General features: G+C 35.1%; 8 protein-coding genes across 13 annotated transcripts; 4 read left to right on the top strand and 4 right to left on the bottom strand.

The window, feature by feature from the left end:
* Positions 1-373: 373 nt before the first annotated feature.
* LOC105686286 (collagen and calcium-binding EGF domain-containing protein 1) lies at positions 374-2,886 on the top strand. 2 transcript variants are annotated; one of them, XM_048652080.1, is made up of 7 exons: positions 374-542; positions 705-991; positions 1,097-1,441; positions 1,537-1,792; positions 1,899-2,168; positions 2,290-2,456; positions 2,542-2,886. In XM_048652080.1, the coding sequence occupies exons 2-7, from the start codon at positions 969-971 to the stop codon at positions 2,774-2,776; spliced, it is 1,296 nt and encodes a 431-aa protein (XP_048508037.1). In that variant the 5' UTR covers positions 374-542; positions 705-968; the 3' UTR covers positions 2,777-2,886. The 2 variants fall into 2 exon arrangements, with proteins under 2 accessions (XP_048508037.1, XP_012256362.2); XM_012400939.3 differs by having other exon boundaries at positions 374-991.
* Positions 2,887-3,298: 412 nt separating this feature from the next.
* On the top strand, positions 3,299-5,417 carry LOC105686369. Its single transcript, XM_012401096.4, has 2 exons — positions 3,299-3,658; positions 3,887-5,417. The coding sequence occupies exons 1-2, from the start codon at positions 3,434-3,436 to the stop codon at positions 4,121-4,123; spliced, it is 462 nt and encodes a 153-aa protein (XP_012256519.2). The 5' UTR covers positions 3,299-3,433; the 3' UTR covers positions 4,124-5,417.
* LOC105686360 (transmembrane and coiled-coil domain-containing protein 4-like) lies at positions 4,452-8,782 on the bottom strand. Of its 2 annotated transcripts, XM_048652068.1 has the most exons (9): positions 8,647-8,782; positions 8,242-8,541; positions 7,774-7,785; positions 7,541-7,673; positions 7,135-7,376; positions 6,752-7,054; positions 6,338-6,677; positions 5,981-6,230; positions 4,452-5,892 (listed from the first exon to the last, which is right to left on the bottom strand). In XM_048652068.1, the coding sequence occupies exons 1-9, from the start codon at positions 8,708-8,710 to the stop codon at positions 5,803-5,805; spliced, it is 1,734 nt and encodes a 577-aa protein (XP_048508025.1). In that variant the 5' UTR covers positions 8,711-8,782; the 3' UTR covers positions 4,452-5,802. The 2 variants fall into 2 exon arrangements, with proteins under 2 accessions (XP_048508025.1, XP_012256500.2); XM_012401077.3 differs by lacking the exon at positions 7,774-7,785.
* On the top strand, positions 8,585-10,108 carry LOC105686370 (probable protein BRICK1-B). Of its 2 annotated transcripts, none has more exons than XM_048652104.1 (4): positions 8,585-8,719; positions 9,225-9,472; positions 9,784-9,866; positions 9,936-10,108. In XM_048652104.1, the coding sequence occupies exons 2-4, from the start codon at positions 9,352-9,354 to the stop codon at positions 9,960-9,962; spliced, it is 231 nt and encodes a 76-aa protein (XP_048508061.1). In that variant the 5' UTR covers positions 8,585-8,719; positions 9,225-9,351; the 3' UTR covers positions 9,963-10,108. The 2 variants fall into 2 exon arrangements, with proteins under 2 accessions (XP_048508061.1, XP_048508060.1); XM_048652103.1 differs by lacking the exon at positions 8,585-8,719 and adding an exon at positions 8,939-9,160.
* LOC105686368 lies at positions 10,094-11,837 on the bottom strand. 3 transcript variants are annotated; one of them, XM_012401094.3, is made up of 4 exons: positions 11,686-11,837; positions 11,191-11,349; positions 10,637-10,898; positions 10,094-10,442 (listed from the first exon to the last, which is right to left on the bottom strand). In XM_012401094.3, the coding sequence occupies exons 2-4, from the start codon at positions 11,290-11,292 to the stop codon at positions 10,210-10,212; spliced, it is 597 nt and encodes a 198-aa protein (XP_012256517.2). In that variant the 5' UTR covers positions 11,293-11,349; positions 11,686-11,837; the 3' UTR covers positions 10,094-10,209. The 3 variants fall into 3 exon arrangements, with proteins under 3 accessions (XP_012256517.2, XP_012256514.2, XP_012256516.2); XM_012401091.3 differs by having other exon boundaries at positions 11,638-11,790; XM_012401093.3 differs by lacking the exon at positions 11,686-11,837 and adding an exon at positions 11,432-11,614.
* A 164-nt stretch (positions 11,838-12,001) lies between these two features.
* On the bottom strand, positions 12,002-13,772 carry LOC105686363. The gene is made up of 4 exons (XM_012401083.3): positions 13,323-13,772; positions 13,052-13,171; positions 12,617-12,867; positions 12,002-12,476 (listed from the first exon to the last, which is right to left on the bottom strand). Exons 1-4 carry the CDS (start codon positions 13,428-13,430, stop codon positions 12,038-12,040), a joined length of 918 nt encoding a protein of 305 aa, XP_012256506.2. The 5' UTR covers positions 13,431-13,772; the 3' UTR covers positions 12,002-12,037.
* Positions 13,773-14,025: 253 nt separating this feature from the next.
* Positions 14,026-22,138, bottom strand: LOC105686358 (putative leucine-rich repeat-containing protein DDB_G0290503). Its single transcript, XM_012401072.2, has 11 exons — positions 21,885-22,138; positions 21,558-21,646; positions 21,409-21,470; positions 16,029-21,286; positions 15,599-15,921; positions 15,303-15,493; positions 15,025-15,179; positions 14,742-14,831; positions 14,568-14,630; positions 14,321-14,446; positions 14,026-14,213 (listed from the first exon to the last, which is right to left on the bottom strand). The coding sequence occupies exons 1-11, from the start codon at positions 21,915-21,917 to the stop codon at positions 14,154-14,156; spliced, it is 6,450 nt and encodes a 2,149-aa protein (XP_012256495.2). The 5' UTR covers positions 21,918-22,138; the 3' UTR covers positions 14,026-14,153.
* A 21-nt stretch (positions 22,139-22,159) lies between these two features.
* LOC105686367 (mediator of RNA polymerase II transcription subunit 6) lies at positions 22,160-23,572 on the top strand. Its single transcript, XM_048652092.1, has 5 exons — positions 22,160-22,336; positions 22,428-22,587; positions 22,660-22,834; positions 22,928-23,174; positions 23,332-23,572. Exons 1-5 carry the CDS (start codon positions 22,309-22,311, stop codon positions 23,409-23,411), a joined length of 690 nt encoding a protein of 229 aa, XP_048508049.1. The 5' UTR covers positions 22,160-22,308; the 3' UTR covers positions 23,412-23,572.
* The last annotated feature ends 1,595 nt before the right edge of the window (positions 23,573-25,167 follow it).

The following is a 25,167-nucleotide window of genomic DNA, read 5'->3' as shown; positions in this document are numbered from 1 at the left end:
ACGGAATACGGCGAAGGTAACCGATTCCCACGAGCACGTGTTGCGGTAAAAAATGTCGTACTTTAAAAATGGTTTAATGAACGACAGGCCACGCTTGGTTCTAATATTGGATGGATCGTATCTAAATTGATGCTATACGCTTTGGAGACCGAATAGAACTGTACAAATATGTTACTTGTTTCTTTATGGATAGTTCAAAAAGTACCAACAATCGTTGCTTTGCATGAGGGACCAAATAGGATCATGGAGCTGTTAAATTTACCTTTATGATAGAGTAAAAAAAGAAATAAAACATCCAATGAACTATTTTAGTCATAGGCGTCCATGTGGACGGAAACATTCGGGAACGTTAAGTTCCAAATAGTCTCGTTAAATCAGATTACACCAACCACAAGAGACAGTATCGTAGAGTAGCCTGAAGTATCTTACACGGTTGGCTTTTTGAGAGTATCGGCAAATGATTTATTCAAATTATGAAATGAAAAGTTTAAATTTTGAAACGAGTATGGAATCATAATTACAAAGCAGCTTTGATCTCCCAAGTAAATTTAATTCGTTACATTTGTGATGATAGATCATTCAAATTCTTTAGGGTGATGCTTTAGATTCTTTTTAATAAGAATGACGTTTGTAGTTTTCATTTCAATTCAACTTTGGCACCGTGTTCTAGTTTATTAATACAAAGAGTACATTGTTTGGTGCAGCTGAGTCTGGAGATGTGGAAATTCCTCTAAGGATATATCGTCCAAAGTAGTTTATGTAACACAGTTGTTACGACACGCAGTGTGCCTGATATCTCTGAATTACAGCATTCTGAATATTAGAACAAAATAATGACTAACAAACACTTAAATCTTCAAATAATCCTCGTGGTTCAATGACTAATTCATCAGATTACTTGAATTCTGAGCAACTGCCGAGTTTTAGAATATGACTATCATGCAATTGATGCAAAGTCGTAATCAAAAATGGATACAAACTCTCTAGTTATGTGAGTATAATACCATCAACTTTGAATCATTAAATAATGCATCTCTCAAGTAGAACGTGTGGACTCTAATTTAAAGAAACAAACCCCAATTGAGTTTTTGAACAGTTTCAGCTGCCTGGTGGTCTTAAGTTTTCAGAAACAGACAATTAGCAACAATGATGTTATCTCCGAAGACGGATATTACTTAGACGCTCTTAATGAAGTTCTGCCAGCATCAGCGTCAGAAACTTTACAATGTCCTTCGACAAATGTAATAAGGACTCGTTATAAATGCAGGGGCCTTAATAACGACTGGGTCGATTGTTCAAGGGCTCATTGCTGCCCTGAACATACATTACTAAATGGCCAGTGTGTACCAAAAGGCACCGATCCATGCAGTCTCAATTTATGTGAACAACAATGCAATGTATTGATGCAGCGAGTAATTTGTACTTGCTGGGATGGCTACAAGTAATAAATATTTTCGTCTCACAACCATGAAATGGCATATGAAAATTTGTAAAAAAAATTATCATTCTCACTGTTGATGTTATTGGTGTTAACAGATTTAGTCCAGAGCGTCAGAAATCAGGATTAAAACCAGTATGTATGGATATAGACGAATGCGCAGAGAAATCGGCAGACTGTGAACAGACTTGTACCAATATTCCGGGAGGATTTACTTGTGGTTGTAAAAATGGATTTGTTCTTAGAGGCGACAACAGAACTTGCGAAGAACAAAGTAAATCTGATGGTGATACAGTCGCAGCTGCATCACGATGTTACGCCAACTGTGACACAGTTCTAAGACTGCATGATAAGGTAGGATCAGGCCTCTAAGACAAAAATATCAACTTTCTGTAAGAAAGATGTGAAACAATTAGTATGTGGTAGTAAGTGGACAAATTCAACCAATATTATTCGACAGGTAAAAAAGTTGCAAGAGAAAGTTGTTGCTCTTAGCACAGCTATAAGATTGTCAAGTTATGTATCTGGACCTCCAGGTCCAATGGGACCACCAGGTGTTCCAGGGCCACCTGGGTTACGGGGTTTTCCCGGTGTTGATGGGAATACCCCTCAACTTAACGCAGAAGGTTTTCGACCTTCAGAACACTCAGAGAATGAACAGGCATACTCAATTTTCAATTCCTTCATACCAACAACTGATGGCTACTGCAAATGTCAGCGAGGACCTGTGGTAAGTAACGTTGTGTATATCCATACTCTTTAGAACTGTCACGGAAGTTGATATATGTAATATTCATGAGGGCAGATGTCAGATTGGTAATTTCTTCGATTCCACAAATTTCTGCAAACAGGGACCCGTTGGAGCTCCAGGGAAAACTGGAGCCAAAGGCGATTTAGGTGAGCGAGGGCCCAAGGGTTCCAGAGGTTCAGCTGGAAATTTTGACTTCTTATTGCTCCTTTTGGCAGATGTTAGACATGACATTGTATTGCTGCAAGAAAAAGTTTTCAAGGATGTGGCGTGAGTACGAGAAAAAATTATCAAATTTATGGTCGCTGATAGTGTTACAAGGTATATCTCTGTATTTATCTTTAATATTTTACAGACCACAAAGGTTTGACATCCACAATGCCTTAAAAAAGCACCGTTTTAATAAACAAAGATCTAAAGTGCACAAGCAGCGTGGAACACCCCGAAGTACCACAAAATCAGTGTCATCAAAAGAATTGATGAATATTTGGGGCAGTGAAATAGAGGAATTCAAAAGTGCAAAAATCGACCAATTTCCAGACTACTCCTATGACGAGGAACTTGAAACATCCGGGGACGACGCGTATTGACACGATTAATATGAACTCTGCTGATTGAAATATTTGTACCATTCATCCGTGTATTGTTCAACAACACAAATAGGTCTGAAAAATAAATATGAATACCCAAATTCAATCCACATCCGGAGTTTATTGAAATCGGTATCCACTATACCTGTAGTAATCGAACTAGAGACTTTTTACTTCCTTCGAATTGAACTGCAGCCACTATAGCCATCTATCGCTCGTAAGTTGCGTGCGTGAAATCTCGAATTTTGGAAGTGCAGTTCTCAACATCACTGCTCAACACACATTCAAAATGATAATTGAATCATCAAACGATTCTGAATTTGAGAATAACGAGAATTTGCCACAGATCGTCAAATTTGATTTATTATAATCGTAAAGCTCGAGATTGTTCAGAAACGATTCGGCGCGGCTCTCGCCGGAAATCGAGTATGTTAACCGGAAAATATAACTACGCATGCATCAGGATAAAACGGTGGAACACTTTTCTATTATCAGATAAAACGTGAATCCCCGGCTTCCGTCAAGACATGCCAGACGACTACCGTATTTTTATGTTCAGTGCGACCGGTGACCATTCGCACTTCGGAACCGATGTAAGCAAAAAGCGTTGAGCAAAGAGTTTCAAAGTAAAACTGTACACTAAAACCGTATATTAAAATGTTAGCGTCTGTGAAACAGCCATCAACTTGGGATACATCTAAATCTTATATTACATATCAGTACCATTTGGTACCGGTTTCCAGTTTTACTTCAGAGTTTGATGCAGTTGCAAGTTACTTTACCGAACCCAAAACTCAAATAAAAACTGTTGAAAGAGTACAAAATCCATATCAATACGGCAAATTTATTTTATTTCAACTTCAGAAAGGTGGAGTACAAGAGGTAAATAAACATTCACCTTCGATTACTTAGATCATTTTTGTGTGAGTATGAGAACAACGCCTTGTAGAAATTACCTGCCCTCTTGTTCTGTCGTATATTTGACACCAAAGAGAGTCATTCGTTTTCGTCTAAAATGTAGATAATCTAAAACTGTAAAATTGTTAATTAAAGTCGGACGAACACTACACTAACTTTCTATTCTTTTTCTCCTTTGTTTGAATATTCTAGAAGACATTGTTTATGCCTGTAAGTCAGGAAAAACTCACCACTGCATTAAAGCACAATTGCGATTTTCGTCGCCTGAAGCACCGGTGCGATATGTTTTACGAATCGCCTCAGGATTTGCCATCTGACAGCACGATAATCATAATTCTTAAAACACTAAGTGGGTATTCTTGTTACGATGCTGGGCGGTACCCCCAGTATATTGTGACATTAAACACCGATCACATTGAGATCCAGTAATAGATAATTGGGATCTATTATTGTCAGAGAACTCACATTGAATATCAGCAAAGACTTGTGGAAAATCATCAATACTATTGATTATATTTATCATGTTACACTTTTGTACTGTCTTGCATTTAATTAAACTTATGTTGGTTTACAACATATATGTATTACTACATATTTTTAGAAACGCAAACAACACATCTCACAGTAGCTTCTACCAAATTTGTTCAAAGTCTAATTACTTCTTCCAAGTTTATCATTTCGTTTTTCCAGTCAACTTCTTATCTCGATATCAATTTATGTGGGCAATGTTTTTGAGAGTGAATAATTTGATTTCTAATTGTTGGGAGGTATGATGTTTTTATTTTGTGTTATGGATCATCGAACAATACAATTAATGAAGTACTTTTTACGCTGCATAGGTATAGTAAGTTTCAGTAAAATGTGCAAATTCGATTATGTTGATATAAAAACTTAACAAGATTTTGACACATGGTCTGTGTACTTGATAATTTTCTCAGTTTGATTTCAGTGGTAAATATAGTCTGCTTTTTGAAAGGTATTGTGCGTAAAAAACTTGTTTCCTATTGAATTGTGATATCCTTTAGCAATTATATTGTGTACTAATTATAAGTTATTACATAATTATATGGACTTTAATGCGTGTGATCTACTAAAGCCCTTAGCTTCACGATTACCTGTAATGCAATATGGTCGCTTTTCTCTCCGTAAGTCCTTAATAGTAATATGCACTTTTAAAATTGACTCAGTATGAAAACATTTTTACAACATAACAACTTGTTCTTTTCATTTTATTTTTTTCAAAATTTACTTGAGATAATAAAATCAGTCCTCCATGCCAAGCTCTTTTGCAGATTCAGTATTATAATTGGCAAAATATTATGTCCACATCTTTAATTGATCAATTCAAAGCTTATTCAAGTATTATCATTGAATTTGGTAGCTTCTCCAAATATTTAATAGTTCATATAAAAATGAATTCCAAGACTTTATTTCTCAAAAAAATAAGATACCTTAGAAATTGAAAAAACTTTTCCAATTTGCCATGTTCAACTCTGTTATCAATACGTCATTTGTGAACAATGATCCACAATCAGCTTTATTTCCAAAGAATTATTGAAAAAATAATAGACTACGAGAAAAGTTTTATTATAATGTTAACTAGTATTCTCAAGTACATCGATTCTGGTGCAAGACAATTATTTAGTAATAAGGTACGATTGATACTTTGTACGTGTTTTGTATTATTATGTCTAGATTAAAAATTTTCCAAAATTTCCTAATATTCTGGCTTTTTATTCATTAAATTTGGATAAATTATTTTTTGTGATATTACTGTTCTGAGAAAGATAAATGATTTATAATGTATTTCTAATCAAACCTTTGGTTATATTTATAATCTAAATCCATATGAAATATTGTATGATATAGTTTTTTACTTTAAGAAAAACTATAAAATATTTGTGCTCTGAATTTGAAGGCATTGGATTACGGTTTGCTTTAAATAGGTATAAATATACGTACATTTTAGAATAAATTGATTGAATATTGACACTTTTTCTCGAAACTATTTCTCTAAACTTTTTCTCCATTGAAACTATTTCTTTGTGTTACTAAACCCATAGTTTTTCTAATTCCATGGATGTCGAATATTTTTAATTCGAATACTTTCAATTGGACGGCATTGTACTCGGTACAGTCACATGTTTGCTGGAGCGTAGGCACATTTCAGACTTTGATGATCTCAAATTACTTTGAACCTGAAAAAGATGTAATGTCAATTAATGTGGGTTTTCAACATATTCATATTTCATTGTCAGGCCAATTTGATTCCTTTTTGTTACAAACTTTTTCCATGTATGGCATTTCTGAATTCGATTTCTTCAGACCACTTTCTGTATCAAAGACTTGAGAATTTTTAGTATTGAGCCCAACAAAAGCCAATAATTCTGATAATTTATCAGAGTATTCACTGTGGCCTCCGACAATAGAACTCAAATCTATGTTCATTATTTTCTTGCACTTAATAGGCATCAGTCCTGCAACCCCCGAAGACATGGAAAGGGTACGATACAGAAAACGTAATAGCCAATCCTCGCTGAACAAAAGAAAAATGGATATCACATAGGTTTTCCATTGTTTTCAGAGGGACAGCCACATCGTGCAGTAAGTACAACCATAAAAATTTCAATAATGGTGAATTACCTGCAATACCCATTGATAAATTTGCCAGCTACTACTTTCGAACATTTTTCCCATTCGCTTTTGTTATTGGTCACTGGCGTTCCCAATAATATCGCGTCCTGTATAATTCCTTTACCTCCACCTATTTCTGCCATTTCTCTTAAACAATAATAAATTACTCTCGCACCCAGACTAAAGCCAACCAATGTGACTGGCCTTTTACCATGTTGCTTAGCTAATAAAACGTGTGCCAATTGTTTGCCAACTTCAGAACTCCTACGACAACATACTGACCAAGGATTATCTATCACAGATGCTATGGACAGTAGAGCAGCAGGCCAGGCCACAGCACTGACAAGACCTTTGAAAAAAAGGAGGTGACAATTGTAATTACATAGATTTAAAAAATGTAGGACAATATTTTCAGAAACTTACTAGATAGAATTGTGTATTTTAGTGCCTCTTGTGTAGCCAACGAAACAGCCATGCTTAGTATGTACTCTAGCGCTTGTCCTAGTTCAATTAAATACTTCGTTTCGTATCTTAGTGCATACTGCTCTCTAGATGCTGCAAGAGCCTGCCAAGGTCTGACAACGTTGTCGTCGGCCTCGTCATTCAACCAGCCAGTAATGGCAATCGCGATGTGAAGCTGTTCATCTATGGCCCCATAATTCGCCAATGTTAATGGCTGAAATTCGAATTCTTCTACTTCTCCGACTCGCTTTTTCATTTTGTAACCTAAATGAGTGATTGAACATTGAATGCGCGCGAAAAAAAAAAGAACAGAGAATCGAAAGATGACCATCAAGAAATCAAACCTGTGAGTCCAGCTCCAGCCACGCCAAACAGAGAACCTATAATTGCAACACCTGCAGTACTCCCTAGCGCAGCTGCACTGGCACCTCCGAGTATCGTTCCAACTCCAATACCGATGAGTGGTGCTGCTAAGCCACCCGTTAAACCAAGCAAAGTACCACCTCCTATGGTGGCCAAGCTAATAGCCGCATATCTCTTTATTTTGCGGACCTTGTGACGTCGCTTAGTCTCTTGTTGCTCCACGCTACGTTAAACAGAGTGATTGACTTTTGTTTTATTCTGAATTAGCATACTGAATCGACATTTCAATCTATTATTATTGTAAAATGTTTGGACAGGGTGAGTAGATTATTGTTTCTGATCAACAAAAGCATTAAAATTGTATTCAATTCAAGATAAGATACTCACTCGGTTTGAACATTATGATCCTCGCTCAACAATCTGACTAAAGAATGCTCATAAAATTCTACCAGTTGAAATGGAACATTTAATAATTCTGAGATACGTCTCACTAATACTCTTTGTCTGGAATCATATTCACCTGCAGTAAGATAACATTAACAGGATAAATAGATTTCATTATTGATGAATCATCTATGGGCTACTTATGCTATTGCTGATAATATTCATAAGATTATTACCTGACACAATCCCTGATGAAATAGTGAAAATACAAAAAACAAATAATATGAAATATTGGTTCAATGTTATTTTTAAAAATGGGTGATAAAAATTCATACACCAAAATTCGGATCAAAGGCTATACGGCTACACTGTATGAGTATTATGTGGTGTATGAAGAGGTCAGCTTAATGATGATTTTACATGATACCTGAAATTATGACAGAAGTGAAGCAATATTTTCACCACCTTGTAGAAAATGGCCAATTGTGAATTATTCTGTAGAAGAATAGATTTTAAATTCATCTCGACAGCACCAGAATTTTCAGCCAATTCTCTCCTAGTGAAAATATGTTTGAATGCATGTTTGTATGGAAACTAAATTTGTTTTTTAATGAAGTGTTATCAATTAAATTACACCATTACGTAAAAAAAAATTTTAAATAACTACCCAAAATTCATTCACAATATAACACAAATGTATTTACCATTGTGCACAGCCAATAGTACAAGGTCTTGAACCACCAAAATTGTCTTGCCCTTCAAGTTTGATTCTTCCAATAATAAAGCAATATAAGTATTATGAGATTGCCCGCTTTGTCCTTCACTTAGGAATATCATCACAGGTTCTACGCGTTCGTTCAATTTTAAATGCCGACAAATCATCTTTACGCAAAGTCTATTGTAATCATGATCGCAGGGATCTGGGAATAGTTCAGCTAATGTCAGTGAACAGGTGGCTGCATATGCATATAATCCAGCTTCAGAAATATCCAATTTCTTGCCACCTCAAAACGTAAACAATGGATTTAAATTTACTTCACATGGTATATACTTACATGACCGTGAATTTTACTCTCCATTTGTAATGCAGAAATGGAAACAATACTTACGTATCACCTCCGTAGATGTTTGTTGATTCATGTTTGGATTCTGACAGCTGTCTTTTGATGACATCTTTTGCGGGTAATATAAAAATTCATGCGTAATAATATCGTGACTAGTTGTAGAGTTTAATAAAAGTAGTGACTTGTATCTTTATATGAGAAACCTTCGTAATCAGTACATGGTATCAGTGTATCACGCAGCTGATGACATCTAAACAGTCACGATTAAAATTTAACGCCAATAGAAACTTGACGTAGCGTGACGGAATAAACGTCATTAGACGCAACAGTGGACGTAACTTAACCTGAAAAAAAAAATTGAAAGTAGAAAAAATATTTAAAAAATTGTTTGTCACAGTACGAATATTTGAGATAAGTTACGGGATACCTCTAAGTAAATAATCACTCACATTAATTGATCGCCAAATATAAATATATACTGCTTTACACGAGGATCATGATTTACCTTCACATTTGCGAGCATGGAAATACGCTGACGCGCAACGGCTTGAATTCCAGGGTGGGTGGTGTCAAATTCTTTCACTCGCAACTGGTTCATTAATCATTTCCTACCATTCCTGTAGGATGCAAGGGATTCCCAGTAGCTGGGGTTACGAATAGACGCGTGGGATAAGGAGATAAACAGAGCGAAGCAAACAGAAGAGGAAAATTTCACGATTTCAGTAGACAAGAGTTGACAGTGTATCAATAATGGCCGCTATTCATCGAGAGGCAATCCAAAAACAAATCCAACAAGATTGGGCAAACCGAGAATATATTGAAGTGATTACGGGAAGTATTAAGAAAATCACGGACTTCCTCAATTCATTTGGTACGTTTTTGTCATTTCAAAGTAGGTTATGTTTGGTCGTTTCAACTGTCCAATTGTTTCCGATGCTGTGTACTCAATCCTACTTGATCTGACAATTATGAACAATGATTCATCCAAGGCGCTCCAATATTACGGTTGATTTTCGAAAAATTCAAAATAAACCCGTAACCATCCCACCAAGAGAAAAATAGATATTTTGTTTTACTGTGTAAACTTTTTTCCCTCTTGTAGTTTAAGCCATCAACTGTTTGAGTCTGAAACGATTGAAATATGAAATTCGTACATCTAATCTTCATACCTATTATTTTCAGATATGTCCTGTCGATCACGACTTGCAGTTTTAAATGAAAAACTTACAACGTTAGAGCGGCGAATCGAATATCTGGAAGCTTGTGTAAGTACAGGTTTGACTAGCAAATTCAATAAAAGTGTACACATTTGTATGATGTTTCGAATTTTACAGGTGACAAAAGGAGAGACCTTAACATAACAAAGCGATCCATTTCTAACTGTAATTTTAATTCATTGTCAATATCATTTTTGGTAATATTATTGATAATAGTAATTACTGATATACGGAAAATTTCACTTATACGAAAAATAATAATGATAAATAATTAATACTATGCAAAATCAGAAATGTATATATATTTCTTTTTCACATAGTGTAACATCAGATGTATGGTAATGACAACATCCATTCATATTACAGTAGCACTAGTATAGCAACATTGAGTTTAATCATGTCCGGTGGTCCAACCTTTCTCACCAATTGGAACGAGACTACTATCTTGAAACGGATCCCTGTGATTTCCGTACTCCTTAATAACATTATCCAAGTTGAACGGTTTAAATCCTAGGTCGTTGGCATGCTTGTGTGCTGCACCTGCCAGAGCAAGAATTACACTGACCGTGTAACCAAGCCGCCCGGATTTTATCCATACGCCATAGATACTTCCAGCAACAACACCTTGGAAATTGAAAAAATTCAGGGCAATCAATTGATAAACTACAACAAAACAAGTTGTTGCATCGAACTATACGCTGCACAGACGAGCTTGTGTGGATAATAAATGAAAGTTTCTTTCTAAATTATTCTTATCCACAACTAAACGTAATATTCTTAGTCGATGAAAAGAGATGTTTATCATATAAAAAACTCACCTCCTAACGCGTTATTGAAGACGTCATCTTTTCCTCGAAGTTTTAAGGCAGTATATGATACTGCTGCATAACTTGTAAACATTGCTGTCGAAGGTACAATAAACATTGCCACTCGACTCATCATAGCATAGAATGAAAGGTGGTTCGAATATAGGCTTGTATCCATTATAGATAAGAATGTTCCAAAGCCAAGACCATATTTTGCGGCCACAAACAATTTCTTTTCAATATCCTGACCATCAGGAGTATCATAGTATCGGTACTGTAAAAAAAATCGATTTAAAATGATACGATCGGAAATAACTCTTCAGTCCCTTCATGCATGCATACTACGTACAATTTATTTACTTAAATTTAAATTGTTGATTAAACAGAGGATGTTTGATCATTATTGTAGGACCATGAGGTTAATGAGGAGTACATGAAATTGACAAGGTCAATATCCAGAACATCTAGATGGACAAGGCTCTGGAGTACTTACTTTGAGCGCCTCTAATTTAGATATCTTCAATAGCCAGGGTTAATAATCTGAATGTTTGTAATAACAACCTTACCGGACGTTTTTTATCACGCCATTCTTTAAATTGCCCGGTGCTGAGAGGTAGGTTTAGGACTTCTAAGAGGGTCAAATCCTTGGGATCTCGTGTAGGATGCATGTTGACCTTTCACTCCGATGTGTTTCAACTCTTGAAGATTTCAGCTGAGGTCGACCACTATCATATAAATACGAATAATTTTGTTAGATAGAATGGGATGGACAAGATTTTTATCCCGTGTTAGATTAGTTCTAAATACCATTTATATGTGTAAATATATTTAAAGTAATTAAGCAAGGGCTGCAAATAACACAAATCCAGACGGGTTACTCAGGTTATGTTTATCCGGTGTTAACACTATTACTTCCGTTTCATATCCGAATTCAGAACTTGTCAATTATTATCTAAGTGTATTTCAGGTATATAAATCAAACATGTGATGCTTTATAAATTCTCTAAATGTACCTCGTAAATCACCGTCGTTGAATATAAAATAATTCAATGGATAATTACATAAATATCCATCGACCTTTCTGCTTCGCCAAGATAGGAGCCAATCACAAACCTTCCAACAGTCTAGCAGACGAGGCGTGTACGCAACGCCCTCTAAATACGAATTTTTTCTTTGACAATTTGACAGTTTAACCATTTGACTGATCATAGGAATTGAGCATTCGAAAACTGGTAATTGAAAATTTAACCGATGCTGATTGTTATATTCAATTACGTATTGAGAGCACGATGACAGTGATACTTAATTTAAGGGCTTCCCTGCAAACAGTGGTATAGTCACAATGTTGGGAATAATACTTTATCGAAATGATGAGGCTGAGTCCAAAAACTGCTTTATATTGTGATAGTAAGATCATGAAGCCGGCTCAGGTGATGTTTTAAAAATTCTTTTCATAGTTATCCACGTTGCTAGATGGTTAGGTTTCCAATTGAGGGATGAAAACATATTTTCAGATATAGTATTTCCAACCACTATAGATAGAATCGGAGATATTCCTCTTTCTCCGAGCCATTTAGCCAGTGCAAGAACTACTACTTTAGCATAGCCTCGTTTTTTATATCTCTCCTGTGTCTGCACCATTCCCAAACCATACCATTCAGAATGAATAGCCCACGATACTAGTATATCTCCTTTTTTCAAAAAGAGACCAAAACCCTTATTGAGTTTTATTGTGGTTTCCAAATATGCCATTGAGTTTTCGGGCTGTTCCGCATCAATATGTGGATATATCTTATGTATTGTTGGAACGTGTGATGAATTCAAATCTCCCAAATAACACTCATCTGGCACTCTGTATATCACATAAAATTTTTGATCACTATATGTATATTCGCTTTTTAGTGCATTCCTCTCTATGCTGTATTGACATAGGAAAAGGAATCTGCTGACAATGAAACAGAATATAAATTTAACATCTGTTAATAAACATACCGTATTTTCATATTAGCAGAATCTGAAGCAGTTTTGAAATAAAAACATCCTGGCTTTTCTTCGTGTATTTCAATTCCTCTGGTAGTTTCAAGGGTTGCTAATGCAGAAAACACAAACGACTGCACGCATTCGTGAATTCCGCTGAATGTAACCCCTTTATTCCAGTTGATTCGGTTTGTTTCAACTATTGCGTTGTATAATCGTTGTCCAGAAGATTCTCTTGTGAAAACAACAATACTATACATTGAATGCTGCAAATATATTCATTTCATCGTTGGAATAGGATGCAATACAAGATATTAAGAAAATCAACTGTCATCCATATTAGGAGAAGCCAATATGTATGTACTTGTAAAGGTTTTACTTGTTTTATCTTCTGCTATTAGCACGGAGGAATATGTTTGAATCTATTTTGATTAGTGAATATAAACTCGCCTTGGATATTCCGACAAACGTTGCATCATTTTGATATGTTCCTTGAGGTGCATACACCTCGAGGTCCATACCTGGATCTCGTGTTTTCCATCTTATAGAATTTTCCATCCAGTAATAGTACTGAAACAGACTGACTCTGAATATCTGAATCAACTACGATACCTTTTACAAATATCTGACATATCCCAATGAAATTCATTTGAATAATGAACTCCACAAAAAATAAACACTATGTCCACCACGAAATAGGTTTTAAAGAATCACATCATACATTACTATACATTGGCCAGTCAACTTGTAATAATTTCTGAAGAGATGACCACTCCTCCAAGGGAATCGGTTGCAAAATGTCAGAACTGAATTCCTTCTCCATTGTCATGATTTTCAGTACCACACAAGACGTGTTTTATTGTGACTTTCTCTCAGTCTCTATGAAATTCTGGCAAAGTTGATTAATGGAAGTCTAACTAAAGTATTAACAAGCTGAATAAGCGAATGTGATTCTAGTTTTCAATCAACGAGAGAAAAGAATAGAGGCGTAAACACGTGACCATGTAGGTTGTGCAGATATCTAACCACATTTGTAGTGATAACTATGGTTGGATAATTTGAGCAAACTCTCACAGTCCCCCACCACACAATTTGAGGCTGGAAAGAGGCATAGTTCTCATGTAAACAATCAGAAATTCTCGATTATTGATGAAGAATATAATAGTGATCTCATAACTTTAACTAATCTAGTCAATTCCAGTCGATTGCAGCCAAACTTCGTATAATTTTTTGCCCCCTTGATAACATTGATTAAGTGATTATGTGATTATATTTTCTATTTTGTTCAAATTCTTTTACTATTTTGTTATGCAAATGAGGCAGACAACTCCGCGTATGGCAGAATCACATTAAGTCACATGCACATAGCGAATACTTTTCAACATTTCACCATGGACTTGACAATAATTTTTACATCAATCGTATGATCGACATTTTTATTTTTCCTAAATAATTCTAAGGCAATGAGGAACCGTTAATAATCTAGAATTTATAAATTTTTGTTTTCTAATTGTTATTTCTACTTATGGTTTTTTAATGGTAATTTGGCACATTATTTCGGTTTACGGAATATGCTGCTTAAGCGGCGGCCCTTCGGGGTTCCTGTAACATTCTTTTGGAATTGATCGGTAATTAGATGAGATTTTACTCTAAATAAGATTCGTTAAGAAGATTTTACGCTACATAAAATTAAAATCAATGTCAAAGTAGACTTCTTACTTCATCTTGACGTCGTGAGCTGCCTCCACCAAATATATCTTTCAGGCGTCTGGGAGTAGCAGTGGCACGCCGATCAGCATTTCGCTCTTTCAGAGCTCTTGAATTGGGACTTTTCAATTCGTTGCCCTACAATAAAAAACCAAACTGAATACAAATTTGTAGCATTAATTGATATTCAGCGCACTAAAAATCAGTTCAACGGTGAAAAGTTTGTGAATTTTTGAATGCATATAGTAAGTTCACTCACCTGCAAAGATAACCTGCCCCCATTTTTACTGGGAGTCGGCGGGCCCGGTCTTTTGTACATAGTCTAAAATGAAACACAAAATTCCAAGACCATGACCGTACAGACATTTACAAGATGAATGTCGGTGAACACGAAATTAATAATTTTTAACACAAAATCTAAATAGCTACTCACTTGAGTCCTATCTCGCTTTTTCGTCTTTTCGCCAGGAAGCAAACTCTGGCTTAGGCTATCATTGAAGATATCCTCCATGGCATTACCACTCTATAACAAACACAGAGGACATAACAAACGAACATTCACATGATAATTGTCTAACCAGGGTCAAACTAAACACACGGATACAAATAAATGTTGTGGTTAATAAGATTTTAGACCTTTCCCAAATCTTGTACAAACGACTGAAGACTTAGCACAAACTAATAGCCTCTTCCAACAATATGAGGATTAGACCCACCTTAATATCTTCTTCAGTAAATGTGCCTGGCTGAAACTGGGTCTCTGCTGGATACGATGATTTCAAGTGTGGTTTACACTGAGCGTTTCTCATCTGCAGCACCGACAGCCTCTCTAAGTCTGAAGTAGCGGAACAGCGACCTGCTTTCATATCAGCTTAAAAATAGAAAGAAAATGATGAAAACAATCAAGAGGGTTTAACGGCTCCTCATTTATCATAATAGTTCTAAATCAGAACAAAACACAAATCTAGATTTGGATGAGTTATCAAACACATACCCAAGTAGTTTGTATTGAAGACTTCCCCCTCTTCGTCCTCGACTTTAAAAGCATTGCCCATCCCTTGGATAGCTTGTACGCTTTGAATACTCTCACGTCTTGAAGAAATTGGAAATTCTTCTTTGATTGTTTCCACTAATCGGCAGGATCCTTCTTCACGAGTAGCTATTCCAAACTCACGCCGGTCTAAGCTGAATTAATCAATAGAAGAAAAAAATTTAATAATAGTACAACTAAACGAGCCAAAGATTTTGCGTTACAAGTTCTCATACTGAAGTTGTCGTTAAAAGACTTACCTTGATGTTTTACTTCTCGTATTTGGAACACCCTGAGAATTACCATTGTTCGGAGCAAAATTTCTTTCGTATTGGAGTTGCTTCTTCAATTCATGTAGCTGTTGAGCCAAATGTTCTTTTTGCTGTTTTTCTACCAACAATTTCTCACCAACATCCCAGAATTCAGAACTCAATTTAGTGACGTGGTCTTTGTACTTTGTAATCTCTTCAGCATGCTTACGGCACTGTTCTTCTACTAGTATTTTTTGAGCGTTAAGTTTTTCATGCAATAATTTCTCTTGATCACGGCTGACTTTTGCTATTTGTTCGTTGTACGTAGTTTTCTGGAAAAAATTTTCAGTCGGGCTAATTTATACCGAATGTGATAAATAAACAACTATTCCTTATCAAAAATGAATAGACGACGTATACAGTATAAGTATTAACTTACCATTTTCTGTTTGATTGTGTCCAACTTGCGATCATATTCAATGTGTACTTCTTTCAATCGAGTATCAAAGTCTTTTTCAGTGGGCCGTTCAGATAGTTTTTTCTTTTCTGCTTCGAGTTCTGCTTTTTCAAGTTGCAATTTGGAGATGATAGCCTCCAATTTTTCTGCTTCAGCTTTGCTGCTTCCAGACAACTTTTCGGATTCTAGCTTCTTATTCTCTTTCCTCAGTTCATCCAGATTTTTCTCAAGCTTTGCATTCCTCACACGTATGATATTCAAAGTCTCTTTGAGTTCTTTTTTCTCTCTGACTTGATTTCTGTTTTCTGTTTCTAATAATTCACATTTTGTTTCTAAATCCGTCCTCGTCTTTTTTTCTCCATCGTACTTAGAAGCCATTGTAGTTTTCTCTTCACAAAGTTCCAATATGGATTGGTTTTCTTTTTGAATCTGTACCTGCAGTTTCACAATAATGTCTGAAAGGCTCGCTATGTTACTCCGAAGATTTTGGTTTTGTGTCTGTATATTCTCTTCCAGGATCAATTTTTCCTTTTTTAATAAAGCTAATGATTGATTAACACACTGCAAGTTATTAACAAACAACTTTTTTTCTTCATTCAATAGATTAACTTTCGTCTTTTCCTCAGATAATTGCATTTGCAGCTTTTCCATATCATAGAGCAGAGTTTCCTTTTCTTTCACAACTAATTGTAAACTAGACAGCTCTTTCAAATGTTCTGAGATTATTCGCTTATCTTTGAATTGTGATTCCTCAAAATTTACTAAGTCAGATTTCAATTTGGACACATTAGAATTGAGGGTTGAAATAGTTGCTTCGAATTTCTGTAAATCAGTATTCTTAGAATGGAATATTAGTTCCAAGGAATCGGTAAACGTTTGAAGCTGCCTCGCTAGATCTAATATCGTTGAATTATCAATCTTCAGCACTTCAATGCCAGTTAAATAACCGCACCGATTTACTAATTCTAGTAAAATCGTCTTGCAGCTTTGCATTAGATTTTTGTGTTCAATATTTTCCAATTCCAATTTCTGAACAATAAGGAGGCTTTCTTTTCTGTTGGACTCTGTCTCCGCTAATAGGCCTTCTAAAGCGTCCACTCTGAAGCTTTTGGCACATAACGTATCTTGAATCGACTTCATCTTCTCATCTAGATCATGCGACTTTGATTGAAGTCGTTCAACATGCTTTTGAGTTTTTTCTAATAATTCTTCCTTTGAAGAAGCTTCTGTTTTAAGCTTCTTGATTTCCTCTAGTAAGCTTAAATTTTTTTCATTCAATTCTTTGATGTGTTGATTGAGTTTCTCTTCAACTTCACACGAATTTTGAATCTGTGTTTTGAGCAAAGTTATCTCAGCATTACAATTATTATTCGTGTCTTGGAGAATCTTGTTTTCTGATATGTGTGTTTCAATAATCCTGGTAGTCAACGATTTCGTTTGGCACAGTGAAAATTCCAAATCCTTAACCATTGTTGTTGCATTGGTTAATTCATCCTGGATAGTTTTCATTTGTTTTTTCACATTGATTAAATCCACTTCAAGTGTTGCATTACGTTTTTGTGACTCTACTAATAGTTCCTTTTGTACTGTCAATAAATTTTCAAAACGTTCAACATCCCTCAACTTTTCTTGTTCTAAAATGACTTGCTTTTCTTCAAGACCCTGATAATTCAAGAGATGTTTCTCGAGAAATTCTTCTTTGTCTCGCTTCAAATCAATTACAGAAGCTTCTAATTCCTTGCATTGTGCTCTCTCTGTATTCAGAGCATCCCGTAAGCTTTGAATTTCATTATTCAGGTCTCTTACGTCGGATAATAAATCAGCACTATCTTGCTGAGACTGCTTCAATAAATCTTCGTTGAATGCAATTTTCTGATTCAGATCTTTGATTTGTATCGATAGAGTTGATTTTTCCTGTTGGAGATTTGAATACTCTTTTTCAAGATCTTCATATTTTGACGATTGCTGTTTAAGACTTTCTCTTTGCTCTGATTTCAGTCGAATTATTGTCGACTCTAAATCATTGCTCCTGGATATCTCTTCAGCCAGTGAATTTTGAATAGTCTCCAAGTCTAAAGCCAAGATTGCCACCTTCTCCTGGGAGTTCTTTAATAATTCTGCCTTTGATGCAATTCTTTGGCGTAGATTTTTAATCTCATGCGACAGGTCGATCTTTTCTTGTTCCGAATTCGCATGCTTGTTTGTCAAGTTTTCGTACCTCTGTAATTGATCTTTGAAGGTTTCATCTTTCTCTCGCCTCAGTTGTGCAATTGTTAGTTCTAAATTTTTGGTGATATCTCTTTCATCATTCAATAGTTTTTGCAGTTTGTCGAGTCTGTTATCACGATCTTGTAGATCTGACAATAAATTTTCTCTCACTTGATGAGATTCCGCTAACAGATCTTCATTTAACGTGATAGACCGATTCATATTCTCAACCTCTTGCAACAGCCTCGTATTTTCTTTTTGTAAAGCTGTATACTCTTTCTGAAGATTTTCATTCTTCAATACATGCTCTTTGACCACGGCATCATACTCCGACTGTGCTTGAATCATTTTAGATTCCAAGTCATCAATCCCAGATCTCTGTGTAGCTAAAAAATCTTGAAGTCTTTGTACCTTGCTATTAAGGTCTTGTAAGTTTAATTTCAAGTCTTCATTCGCTTGTTGAGACTGCTGCAAAAGAATTTCAGTTGCTGCAATTTTTTTGTCTAGGTCTTTATTTTTTTCCAATAACTGTAATTTTTCTCGTTCTAAATTCACATGCTTTGCTGTCAGGTCTTCGAATCTTTGTAACTGCTCCTTGTAGGTTTCCTCTTTCTCTTGGGTTAAACAAGTGATCGTCAATTCTAAATTCTTGGTACACTCTCTTTCATCGTTCAGTGAATCTTGCAACGCTCCAAGTTTGTTGTTAACAACTTTTATATCGGATAATAATTTTTCGTTCATTTGTTGAGACTGCATTAATCGATCTCCGTTTGATGTGATTGTTTGTTTGAGATTTTCAGTTTCTTCCAATAGATCTCTATTTTCTTGCTGTAAATTCTTACGTTCCTCATCAAGACTTTTATTCCTTGACAGTTGCCCCTTGAGCATGCTGTCATGAGTTAATTTCATTTGACTTATTTTGGATTCCAAACCTTTAATTCTAGTTCTCTGTACATCAAAACTATCCCGAAGACTTTGCAGCTTACCGTTCAGGTTTTGCATATTTGTCTCCAGATTCACATTCGTTTGTTGAGACTGTATTAATAGGTTTTTTTTTGCTGTAAGTTGTTGAACTAGGCTGTCATTTTCTCTCGATAGTTTTAACTTTTCTTCTTCCAAATTTACAAATTTTTCCTCAAGGTTGCTGTAGTTTAGTAATTGCTCCCTAATATTTTCTGCATGTTCTAATCTCATACGATTTAGCGTAGACTCTAAATCCTGAACTCTTGTACTACATTCCGCAACAGAATCCTGTGCCCTTTGAATTTTGTCAGCTGAATTTTGCAAATCTGCTTCCAGGCTGTCATTTTTCTGCTGAGACTGGTTCAATGATTCCTCTAATTCTACGAGCTTCTTCTTTAGATTCTCATTCTCGTGCAATAGACTCGATTTTTCTTGCTTTTCATTTACGAACTGTTTTTCTAGCTCTCGATGCTTTACCAATTTATCAGCAAGTGCTTTTTGATGTTCTAAATTTATTTGAACTACTTTAGATTCCAATTCCTTCACTAGGAGTTTTTCTGACGTTAAAAATTTTGTTACAGTTACCATTTCATTTTTCAAATTGTGTACATCTAACTCAAGTGTTTCCGTACGTTGTAGAGCTTCCTTCAAAGAATTTTCCTTGAGATTCTTCAAATATTCGAGTTCTTTATTTTTGGTCAGTAAATTCATTCCTTCGTCCTCTAATATAATATACTTTTCTTGAAGTTTCTGGTATTTTAACATTTCACTCGTATGAAATTCCTGTCTCTCAGCTGCTAGTCTTTCTAAATTTTCCACCTTGTCTTTTTCTTTATTCAGCAAGTTGTGAGCCACTTTTATTTTTTCTTCTAAATCGTGCAAGGCAGCAGTCAAATTAGCATTACGCTTCTCAGAGTCTTTGAAGAGTTCTTCTTTTGATAAAAATAATGTTTCAAATTTTTTAGCTTCTTGCAACAATTTTTTCTCAGAACGTTGTAAACGGTTTATTTCAGCCTGTAAGCTGTTATTCGTTTGTTTGTAGTTCACGTTTTCTTGATTAGTGTATTCTAATTTATTTTGTAATTCATGCAGTTGAAGTTTGCAGGCTTTAGTTTCTTCTTTAGCTTCTTGCAATTGAATGTCAATTACAGAACTTAGAACTTCACTCTGATTTAATGATGTTTGGGATACCGAAATTTCATTCATGTCCATTTCAAAGCTTTGTTCTGAAATCTTTTCCTTACTCAATTCTTGAATGTGACTGCGGAGTTCTTCAATATGATTTTTGAATTCTACCAGTTCTTGATCTTTGGAATTCATTTCAATCAATAGAGTTTCCAAATTTCTTTCGTGCATGTTCGCTTTTTCTTTAAGTGTATTACAATGTCTGTCAGCGGAAGTCAATTTCCTAGCTAAGAATTGTTTTTCCTCTTGTAATTCTGTAATTTCACATTTCAACGTCTCTATTTCGTCCATAAGAGCTTGACTCTTTAAACTTAAACGCTTGGGAGTTTTATTATCTTTTTTTTTCTTTGAAGATTGTGGAGTTTCAAATCTCATTGTGTCTTCTTTCATTCTCTGTATGTCTGCGGTCTTTTCCTGTAATCTCAGATGTAGGCTATTTATTTTTTCCCGTTGAATCTGGAGGTCTTCTTGTAGATCTGCTTTCTCAAATCTCTCTGTTTCTAATTCAGCTTTTAGCCTTCGCAATTCTCTCGTCCGTTCGTCTAATAGTCTATTAAAATTTTTTCGTACTGTTGTTGCTGGAGAATTCAGAAATTCCTTCAATGGTCGCATTTTAGGGGTCATTGGTGGCGTCTTTATAACGTTATCAGATATTTCTGCAATAGCAACATCTATATTTTGTTTTGAAACACTGCTTCCATACTCTAATACTCTCTCCAAAAATGATTTAATTTTAAGTTGGGTGTCTTGACTCAGCTTGATACACATCGGTCTGTGAAGCTTGGGTTCTCCAGAGGAATGTAGCAGGAGAAGTGAGGCCAAATGAACATCTTCATAAATGCTCTGTCTATCCATGCTCTCCTTGAAAAATATAGGATACGTATCTAGAAAACATCAATTGTTTTTAGTAGCATTATACCTATAGCAGAGGATCAGTTATCGAACTGAATGAAAAATAGTGTAATAAGCATTCCGTGCAAATGAAGAGAAGCTAGCAATGTAATACCTTGTACAAATCTGGATACAATATTGTCATCATCGAGGTCATCATCAAGTTCTTTTGGCGATCTAGAAGTGAATCAAATTTTTTGTTGGTAACGTTTGTTACTGTATAAACATAGTCAAAACTAGTGGAATGCAAAAAATAAAACTTACAAAATTTTAACGAGTTTTGAATAAAATTTTCCATCCTCTAACTCCTGCAAACTATTTACATTTACATCCAATATGTCCAGACAGTTTACCTGTAATCAAAAATTCATAACTATCACTGGTAGCATATTCAAAAATGGGTTTAAACAAATAATTGATGATGTCAAATTCGAGAACAGTTTCAACATTTGATGTGTAACAAATGGTTGAAAGAAAATACACTCGATAGTATTTCGAATCGTAGGATTCAGTGTGGCAGCGACTACGAGACGTCATAACAAGTTGTTTTAATTCAAAAGATTTGTAGGTCGTACCAAATGAAATGCTTACCCATTCCAGAACCGCGGTAGACCAGGAAGACATTATAAAAACGTAACAATTAGTCTATTTACAAGATAAAGTTATTATTCACAAATTACACCGGAGGTACACAACAAATCTCAACGTACATTTTTCGCACAACTGCGTCCCTTCCAGTCATGGCTTTTGAAACTTTTTAAAAACAGAAACAACAGCTAACGCCAACTTCAGGATCGCGACTGCCTCTAATTTTTAACGGAAGAACGTTGCACTCCAACGGGTGATGGGTAAAGCAGGCTAGACAAGTTGTCAAATCCTAACCCTAACGTGACTACTCATCCAAATTTGAATAGTCCTAGTCAAGTACCAAAGCTTATTTCAATTTGTATTTCCTACAATCAATAACGATACTTCAATTACCAGATATTATAAGAAGAGTGATCCAATATTCACCATGGTCCCAGGAAGGCCTCCGGTTCCAGGTCAGCTGATAGTCATTCTACAGCAAACAGAACTTATTAATTCATAACGGTCTAATCGAAATGTCACCGACTATGTTGGATATACTTACAGATAATCCTCTAGCGCTCTCGTGGCATGACAGTGCCTGGATTCCGATGCTTAATCCAAGCAATATTATGGATTATTTTTCAGAACGTAGCAATCCGTTCTTTGATAGGACTTGCAACAATGAAACTGTTAAGATGCAAAGACTCAATCCTGATCAGTTGACGTAAGAATGGTTAATATTCTTTCAATAGTTTTTTGAAACGTACTTCTATTAATACTCAATAATTATTAACAGGAACATGACTGGATTTGAATATATTTTACTGCATGTACAAGAGCCAATTCTCTATGTGATTCGCAAACAACATCGACATTCGCCCACTGTAGCTACGCCTTTAGCGGATTATTATATTATAGCAGGCGTTGTTTACCAAGCACCAGATCTAGGCTCTGTTGTCAACTCGAGATTGGTACAGTTATTCATATAATTTCATGGAATAACAATCTATTTCTTTGCTTGAATACTACTTTAATATCGAACTCAAACTATTTTATTTTGGTAGTTATCTACAGTTCACCACTTGCAGTCAGCCTTCGAGGAGGCTAGTGCATGCTCGAGATATCATCCAAGCAAAGGATACACGTGGGATTTTAAAAATGGCAAAGCATTACCAGCCAAAAAAGAAGTACCGGTTAGAGAGGAGCCTAGTTCACTGTTTCAACGTCAAAGAGTAGACATGCTGCTTGCCGAACTGACTCGTAAATTTCCATTGCCTGTACCAAAGCCTGTACAACCGGCTGTCGAATCTGGTAAGCATTTTTTAAATTATGCATCTAAAAATTTCAAACGTCTCTTCCTACCTCACTTTTATGATTGAATTATGTGTAAATTGTTATGTTCTATTACTGCAATTATAACAAGCTGTTGTACAATTAAAACAAATACATCAATGATCAATGATTTCAGCTGTGGAAACCAAGCAAGAAATAAAGACTGAAAAGAAAGACATGAAACCACCTCCTGAGAAAAAACCGAGAATTAATTAAACTTATCAGATACTGCAACAAATGTACATACTATATAATTCCTATGAAGTTTGTTTTATGACCACAGACTATTAAGAGTTTTTATTCAGAATATGATCAAAATGAATTTAAGCTGGAATAACATTTTTATGCTCAATAAAACAATGCATTTTTTATCCATGCTAGAGCCTTCCATTGTTTTCTATATCTAAGAGGAAACAAAAATGAAAAATTGAAAAGCTGTTTTAAGTTGAACTATTGCACATATTGGCTATGAATAGAATATGAATATACTCGGAGTTCAGAGCTAAACTACTCGAGGTTATATTATGAACTTTAGCATCCGTAGAACGGATTTTTTTATATTAACTTAAGCCTGATACTTTAGTAGCGTCTAACGTATTTGATAAAACTATTGTGTTATGACGTGCATGCAGCGTTCCAGCCGATTCGAAACTGTAGATTTTGATAGCGATTTTGGAGATAACGTTGAAACTTTTAGGCCTCCCAAGGCAAATGGAGATGTCATTAAACGGATACGTCATGCTAAATGTAAGGTGATACAATTAGCCCGTGAACAGATACGACGATTCAATGAGAGACAAGTATGGTGAAAATTATTATTTAATTGACCTGATTATTATTAAAGATATTTTTCTTAAAAACTTATCAATATCGCTACGCTTACAAATGTTACCATAAGACTCTTCGAGTGATTACCATAGGTATCTTCGAGTCCAAAAATACTGATACCCTATGATACTGAGTATTGATATTTGTACTGATGTTGGTTGATGTTTCCGAAATCAGGCAAAACTCGAAGCGAGAATGCGAGCAGCAAATACGTTATGGAATCGAATACGAAAACGTGGGCATTTGATTGCAGTTGCCATAATAGTTGGAGTACTTTTGTGGATGTCTTTGGTTTACGGAGCACTACTTGGAGTTTCCCTCTGCAGTAGTGGGCGATCATGTTTTCCATTCATGTCTTTTCAAACGACAAAAGTTAAACATTCTCTTTTCTAGAGTAATTTATGAAATTTTTAATGAAGATTCTAATCAATCTATAGCTTGAAATACTATGACAATGGAAGATTCAACTAGCAATCTGTAACTTTCACACAATAAAATCGACCATTTTGAAGAAAATTAGGGACTTTTATTATTTGGACGGAAGAATTTTAAGATGATTTCAGCAAAAAGGCAAATTTTACTTATGAATAATTTACAACGATAAATCTTTAGATTTAAAACTTAATGCGATGATCGAAGATACGATAAAGTTATATAAACTATTTTATTGTTTATTGAGAACCAATCTGTTTTACATATCTATAGAGCGTATAAAAAAAAAGTAGGACTACTAAAATTGGCTACATTTTTACTATACTTTTTACCTTGTCAATGCGGTTGTATCTTGTTAACTGTAGATTATTTTTAAACCTAGAATATGCATACGCAATGTATTTATTTATCGATTTTTATATACAATTTAGTTGTTTCAATGAATTACTTTTATTTATGGACTAAATGTATTTTTGCAATTGAAGAAATGATGAGCAGTTTAAACTAATCGAAAAATATCATTTTTTGGAAATATGTGGCTTTGCGATTCAGTAAGGTAGTTCTAAAAGTAGAATTGCACGTGGCGTGGGTATCATACTGAGGCATAAATAGTCTACTAACAACGGAAAAATGAAAATTATTGTATACGATGTACGAAAATGTTGAAAACAATCAACGGCCCTCGCAAGTTTCCAAAAAATGATCGTGTAGA

The sequence above is a fragment of the Athalia rosae genome, chromosome 3 (assembly GCF_917208135.1).
Source record: "Athalia rosae chromosome 3, iyAthRosa1.1, whole genome shotgun sequence".
Classification (NCBI taxonomy): Eukaryota; Metazoa; Arthropoda; class Insecta; order Hymenoptera; family Athaliidae; genus Athalia; species Athalia rosae.
This window is presented reverse-complemented; position numbering and strand designations above follow the sequence as displayed.

What these genes read in the sequence shown, in the direction of transcription:
- LOC105686368 (XM_012401094.3), bottom strand. Translation starts at nt 11,292, where the DNA reads ATGCATCCTACACGAGATCCCAAGGATTTGACCCTCTTAGAAGTCCTA. An exon ending in GGCGTGATAAAAAACGTCCG is followed by an intron (nt 10,899 to 11,190) that starts GTAAGGTTGTTA and finishes TTTTTTTTACAG; the next exon opens with TACCGATACTATGATACTCC. An exon ending in CTTCAATAACGCGTTAGGAG is followed by an intron (nt 10,443 to 10,636) that starts GTGAGTTTTTTA and finishes TCAATTTCCAAG; the next exon opens with GTGTTGTTGCTGGAAGTATC.
- LOC105686358 (XM_012401072.2), bottom strand. Translation starts at nt 21,917, where the DNA reads ATGTCTTCCTGGTCTACCGCGGTTCTGGAATGG. An exon ending in CTACCGCGGTTCTGGAATGG is followed by an intron (nt 21,647 to 21,884) that starts GTAAGCATTTCA and finishes TTTTGATTACAG; the next exon opens with GTAAACTGTCTGGACATATT. An exon ending in TTACTGAAGAAGATATTAAG is followed by an intron (nt 14,832 to 15,024) that starts GTGGGTCTAATC and finishes TGTTTGTTATAG; the next exon opens with AGTGGTAATGCCATGGAGGA.
- LOC105686286 (XM_048652080.1), top strand. Translation starts at nt 969, where the DNA reads ATGGATACAAACTCTCTAGTTAT. An exon ending in TTCTAAGACTGCATGATAAG is followed by an intron (nt 1,793 to 1,898) that starts GTAGGATCAGGC and finishes ATTATTCGACAG; the next exon opens with GTAAAAAAGTTGCAAGAGAA. An exon ending in AATGTCAGCGAGGACCTGTG is followed by an intron (nt 2,169 to 2,289) that starts GTAAGTAACGTT and finishes TTCTGCAAACAG; the next exon opens with GGACCCGTTGGAGCTCCAGG.
- LOC105686367 (XM_048652092.1), top strand. Translation starts at nt 22,309, where the DNA reads ATGGTCCCAGGAAGGCCTCCGGTTCCAG. An exon ending in AGGAAGGCCTCCGGTTCCAG is followed by an intron (nt 22,337 to 22,427) that starts GTCAGCTGATAG and finishes ATATACTTACAG; the next exon opens with ATAATCCTCTAGCGCTCTCG. An exon ending in ACAACCGGCTGTCGAATCTG is followed by an intron (nt 23,175 to 23,331) that starts GTAAGCATTTTT and finishes CAATGATTTCAG; the next exon opens with CTGTGGAAACCAAGCAAGAA.
- LOC105686360 (XM_048652068.1), bottom strand. Translation starts at nt 8,710, where the DNA reads ATGTCATCAAAAGACAGCTGTCAGAATCCAAACATGAATCAACAAACA. An exon ending in AACATCTACGGAGGTGATAC is followed by an intron (nt 8,542 to 8,646) that starts GTAAGTATTGTT and finishes TTACGTTTTGAG; the next exon opens with GTGGCAAGAAATTGGATATT. An exon ending in TTTATCAATGGGTATTGCAG is followed by an intron (nt 6,231 to 6,337) that starts GTAATTCACCAT and finishes TCTTTTGTTCAG; the next exon opens with CGAGGATTGGCTATTACGTT.
- LOC105686363 (XM_012401083.3), bottom strand. Translation starts at nt 13,430, where the DNA reads ATGACAATGGAGAAGGAATTCAGTTCTGACATTTTGCAACCGATTCCC. An exon ending in ACTGGCCAATGTATAGTAAT is followed by an intron (nt 13,172 to 13,322) that starts GTATGATGTGAT and finishes AGTCTGTTTCAG; the next exon opens with TACTATTACTGGATGGAAAA. An exon ending in TCTGCTAATATGAAAATACG is followed by an intron (nt 12,477 to 12,616) that starts GTATGTTTATTA and finishes TGTGATATACAG; the next exon opens with AGTGCCAGATGAGTGTTATT.
- LOC105686370 (XM_048652104.1), top strand. Translation starts at nt 9,352, where the DNA reads ATGGCCGCTATTCATCGAGAGGCAATCCAAAAACAAATCCAACAAGAT. An exon ending in GGACTTCCTCAATTCATTTG is followed by an intron (nt 9,473 to 9,783) that starts GTACGTTTTTGT and finishes TATTATTTTCAG; the next exon opens with ATATGTCCTGTCGATCACGA. An exon ending in TCGAATATCTGGAAGCTTGT is followed by an intron (nt 9,867 to 9,935) that starts GTAAGTACAGGT and finishes CGAATTTTACAG; the next exon opens with GTGACAAAAGGAGAGACCTT.
- LOC105686369 (XM_012401096.4), top strand. Translation starts at nt 3,434, where the DNA reads ATGTTAGCGTCTGTGAAACAGCCATCAACTTGGGATACATCTAAATCT. An exon ending in AGAAAGGTGGAGTACAAGAG is followed by an intron (nt 3,659 to 3,886) that starts GTAAATAAACAT and finishes TGAATATTCTAG; the next exon opens with AAGACATTGTTTATGCCTGT.